The 5,438-nt window shown below is 39.2% G+C and overlaps 1 protein-coding gene across 1 annotated transcript; it reads left to right on the forward strand.

The window, feature by feature from the left end:
• Positions 1-4,032: 4,032 nt before the first annotated feature.
• Positions 4,033-5,152, forward strand: LOC107607246 (uncharacterized). Its single transcript, XM_016309219.1, has 4 exons — positions 4,033-4,143; positions 4,372-4,443; positions 4,557-4,751; positions 4,844-5,152. Exons 1-4 carry the CDS (start codon positions 4,033-4,035, stop codon positions 5,150-5,152), a joined length of 687 nt encoding a protein of 228 aa, XP_016164705.1.
• Positions 5,153-5,438: the final 286 nt, after the last annotated feature.

The following is a 5,438-nucleotide window of genomic DNA, read 5'->3' on the forward strand; positions in this document are numbered from 1 at the left end:
CGTTCGCACAAGTCGTGCAAACGCTCTGGACAGAAGGGGGTGTAAGAAGTGTGCGCATGCATAAGCCTGTGCGTGCGCACAAAAGATTTTTTTTTCATAGATGGATCATGTGTGCGTGCGCACACAAGTCCGTGTGCACGCACAGGGTGAAAAGGGGGGTGCAGGCGCACAAGCTGTGCTAACGCTCCCATCAGAGGGGCTGCAAGCTCGCGTGCGGACGCACAGGCTGGTGCGCCCGCACAGGTGGCGAAGAACACAGTTTTGTGCGCACTGCAGCTTTGTGCGTATGCACATATGCCCTGTTTCAGAAAATTCTTTTCCTTTCAAAACCAAGGTTCCAACCCTTAGTGCATCAACATATCAACCCAAAAACATTCAAAACATCACAAAATCATGATCCATATGCCATTCAACCTATCTAAACTCAAATTTAAACTAATCCTAAGCTAACTAAGGCAAGCAAATATGCAATAAACTAAGACTATAAACAAAGAGAAAGGGTAAGAAAGATGTTACCATGGTGGGATGTCTCCCACCTAGCACTTTGGTTTATAGTCCTAAGTTGGACTTTTTGTGGAGACTCCTGTTAGGGTGGTTTGTGTTTCCACTCCTCCTTGAACTTCCATCCAAGTTTGCACTTAGAGGCTCCTCCAAGATCCCATATTCTAGGCATCCAGTCACCTTCTTGTTGATCTCCATCCTCCAAACCAGATGGATAAGCTCCTAATTGACCCTTGTAACAACCCAACATTTTCCAAAAATCACCCAATTGTGCTCTAAACCATTCTTGAACTCCAGTTCTTGAATTATTTTTCTTGAAGGGCCTTGGATTCTCTTGATAACCAATATCCCTTCCTCCACCATGTACTAACCCAAGAAGGATCTTGAGTTGGTAGTTTGTCTCCAATATAGCATATTGGTGGGGCCGATGAAGTTTCTAGATGAAATTGCCACCCACTCAATGTGCTCTTGATTGTCAATTCCTTCCTCACCAACCTCTTCCTCCTCTTCTCCATTACTCACATCATAACAAGGAGGTTGTGAGAAGTCTACCTCCATGTCTTTCTCAAGCTCAAGGGGAAAAGGTTCATTAGGATCTTTAAGGGGATTGATCAAGGAGGACAAAAAATCATCAATGATGGAATCCTCATCTTGATCAATCTCCCCCGATTCTCCCTTTCTCTCCTCCGGTTCAAATACTTCACTTTCTTCCTCTTGTTGCACTTCAAGCTCTAACCATTCTTTTTTCCCTTGTGACTCCATTCTCTCCTCTCACTACACTCTTTAGTTGATCCTTCACATACTTCAAGAGAAGTTCCTTGATCGGATGAGCATAGTAGAAGCAAGCGGTTTACCGCTTTGGCTCTAGTTGCCACGAATTACCCTTGTGTCCTTTAGAATCCTTCTTTCTCTTGGAGAAAGGCTTGAAGGTCTTGATGGTCTTGGGCCAAGGGTGGGAAAGCTTCATATTGGGGTGAAGAATAAGGTTCATAAATTGGGAGAAAGTTTGTATGTGTGGGAGGTGACTCATGTTAGTGAGGTGGTTGTAAGAAGGTGTATGGTGGTGGTGTTGTGTTTGAAAATACGGTTCCGCTACGTTACCAACAGCATATCTGCCAACTTCTGCCAACTTTTATTTATAATTGTGTTTCATGGAAGTGTGTTCGTGGATGTGTCTAATAAAAATGTCTGTGTTTAATAGAAGTGTCTTTATAGATATATTTTCTGGATGTGTCTTTTTATATATGTATTTAAAATATATTAATTATTAGACACATCTACTAACATACTTCCATAAAACACAATTATAAATAAGAGTTGGCAGAAGTTGGCAGATAATATATTGGTACCCTATACTTTTCCTTGAAAATATGGTGATTGAAGGTTATGTTGGGGGTATTTATCATAGGTATATGGTGGTGAAGGTGTATAATCAAAGTGAAATCCACCATATCCTTGGTTTGGGTATGCATATTGGCAAGGGTTTGGCTCATTGTAGTGTAGAGGAGGTTGCTCCTCCCAAAATAGATGTTCCAATCCCATGATGCAATCCAAAATTGAGGTTATCAATCCCTACAAAATGATCACAACCAAACTCCCAACCAAGAGGGTGATAACTCATAGAAGAAATAGAAAATAACAACTAAAGACATCAATTAACAAAATAAATAAAATCCTAATTACCCATAAAAGCAAACAAATAACCAAAAAGTATCTATTCACATATTTACAACAACCAAAGTTATAACACTCATGACACTAGCTCCTCGGCAACGGCGCCAAAATTTGATGATGACCAAAAGCGTAGGTTTGGATTTTCACACTAAAAATAGGATTGACGTTGCGAGTATAGTCCAAACCCAACCATTGGCCATCGATCAAATTATAATCCTAAAGATGTCACAATCAACACAAAATAACCGGGAGTCTTAAATCTCGGGTCGTCTTCCCTATGAACTACTAATAGCAAGTGCATAAAATTGGTTGTGAAGATCAAAAGGGTTTTCAATAATAAGGAAGCAAACAAATAAAGAGATAAAAGAACTAGACAAAATTACAATTAATAAACTAATAAAGGAATAAAAGAACTATGTATGTAATATGAACAAGTAGAACTATAAAGTGATTGAAAAGTGGTTCAAAACATAAATGAAACCTTGACTTGGGGTGAGTGATGGAATCCCTTCCTTGCCATAACCACAACTATGATAATTATCATGAGTTAATCTTGCCTAGTCAACCCCAACCATCGAGGAGTAAGTCAAGCAAACATAATTGACCTTAATCCATAAGTTCTAACCAACTAGTGATAAAAGGGTAGTTTTAATGGAAACAAGAATCAACTAACTCCCTAAGAATTACCACTAAATGTTGGACATTATGGCTCTAGTAATCTATAGACTCATTTTTCCCAAGCCAAGGGGTAGGAATCTACCCCATAGCTAGGATTGACATTTCATCAAACACCTAGTATGCATATTCACAAAACATGGCAAAATTGGTAAATTAGTGAGAGTTATGACCCATAAATGATAACAAGCAACAAAAGCAACTCAACAAACATAAAATAAGCATCAAACATCAAATTCATAAACCAAAACTCAAAATTACAAAACTATATAAATGTTGACAAGAGACATGAAAGTATAAGAAAGTGTAGAACAAGAAATGTAATAAAAGAGACAATTAAAGGGATACTTACAATGTAAATTGTCGAATCCAAAATCAAAACTTGAAGTATAAAATTCTACAAACCCTAATTAAAACCCTTAAGAGAGAAAATTACCTAATCTACAATACTCCTACTCCTACTATGTAAAACTATGGAAAATAAAATCTAAGTCCTCATGCCTTCATATGTGGTGTTGCTCCCTTCATATAGCCCTTGATTTCAGCCTCAAGCCTTCAGAAATGGGCCAAGGAAGCCCCAAAATCACGAGTACACGTACATTTTTAATGAAGGCACGCACTGGGTCCTATGCGGATGCACAGACGTGTGCGTCCGCACACTTCGCTGAATTTCCACTTGTGCGTACGCACAGATGGTTGTGCGCACGCAGACTTCGCGATGCTCTGTATTCGCTCTGCTTGGGTTCTTGTGCGTACGCATAAGTAGCTGTGCGTACGCACGCATGCTAATTTCGATTTTGTGCGTACGCACGCATCCTTGTATGTACGCACGTATGGTTGACCTCTCCTCCTTTGTTTTCTTCATGCTTTCTCCCAATTGCATGCTCCTCTTTCATTCCCACTAAGCCATTCCTACCTTATTCATCTGAAATCACTCACAAATAACATCAAGGTATCGAATGGAAGGTCAATGGAATAAAATTAGTCAAAATAAGCACAAAAGAGCATGTTTTCATAATCAAGTACAATTTAGAGAGAAAATACAAAAGTATGCTATTTAGGTGAATAAATGTGAGTTTATGTGATAAAATCCATCCAATTATAGCCAAAATATATCATCAAATATGGATTCATCAGGGATGAAAATGCATAAAGTACCAGGGAGGACTTAGGGAGAACATTATGACTGCTATGGCTCTGTTGGAGATTTGGATATTTTCCGAGTTAGTGAACAAGGCTAGAGTGGTCGAGGATTGTGCTAAGAAGGTGGCGTTGGCAAGAGAACTAGAAGAGGCAACAACAACATAGGCTGTGGGAATTACTTTCAGCCTAGGGGTCAGAACTTCAAGAGGGGTGAACACACAACTTAACACCCTCAAAGTCAAGGAAACTTTAGAAGGACCACTTATAATCAGTACCACCAGGAAAAAGGAAGAGGTAAATAGAGTAAGACTTCTCCAGATTTAAATTGTGACCGTTGTGGACATTTTCATCCTTATGATTCTTGCATGCTGGGTATAGGTGGTTGCTTTATTTGCGGATTACCGGGTCACCTGGCAAGGGATTGCACTCGTAGGAGGAATCCGAATATGGGTCAGAACCAACAATAAGGTCGAGTATTTGCTGTGAATGCTAATGATGCTGCTAAGTCAGATCTTTTGATGAGAGGTAAATGTTCAATTGGTGACAAGACATTGATTGCATAGTGTGACACTGGAGCTTCACAATCATTCATTGCATTTGATGAGGCTGTTGAACTAGGATTGAGAATTTCAGACTTAGCTTTCGATTTACACGTACATACCCCGTCTTTAACTGTTGTGACTAGATTAGGTTGTAGGAAAATACCTTTCAAGATTGAGGATAGATCTTTTGTGCATGACTTAATATGGTTGCTGATGGTTGGGGTTGGAGATGATTTTGGGATTTGATTGGTTATCAAAGAACTGAGTACTATTAGATCACTTTGAGCGATCAATTCGCTTTATGTCAGAGAGAAAGAGGAGCAATTGTAGCTAAGGGTTATTACCTGAACTCTGTAATGGTGAACTGTAGTAGCGAAGAGTGTCAGTGTTATATGCTATTAGCTGCGAATGTGTCGGGTGATGAGCAGAGGTTGGATCAAATTTTTGTAGTTAGAAAATTTCCCGAAGTGTTTCCTGAAGATATTCCCGAATTTCCACCTCAAAGGGAAATTGAATTTGTGGTAGACTTGGTGTCGGGAGCCGAACCAGTGTCAATTGCATTGTACAAAATGAATCTGATAGAGCTGGCTGAACTTAAGATTCAGTTGGATGAGTGATGAGCGGATAATTTATACGCTTTTTGGCAGTGTTTTTAGTATATTTTTAGTTTATTTTAGTTAGTTTTTAGTATATTTTTATTATTTTTTATTTAAAAATCACATTTCTGGACTTTAATATGAGTTTGTGTATTTTTCTATGATTTCAGGTATTTTTTGGCTGAAATTGAGGGACCTGAGCAAAAATCTGATTCAGAGGCTGAAAAAGGACTGCAGATGCTGTTGGATTCTGACCTCCCTGCACTCGAAGTGGATTTTCTGGAGCTACAGAAGCCCAATTGGCACG

This window comes from Arachis ipaensis, chromosome B7, assembly GCF_059453495.1.
Source record: "Arachis ipaensis isolate K30076 ecotype BB chromosome B7, ASM5945349v1, whole genome shotgun sequence".
NCBI lineage: Eukaryota > Viridiplantae > Streptophyta > Magnoliopsida > Fabales > Fabaceae > Arachis > Arachis ipaensis.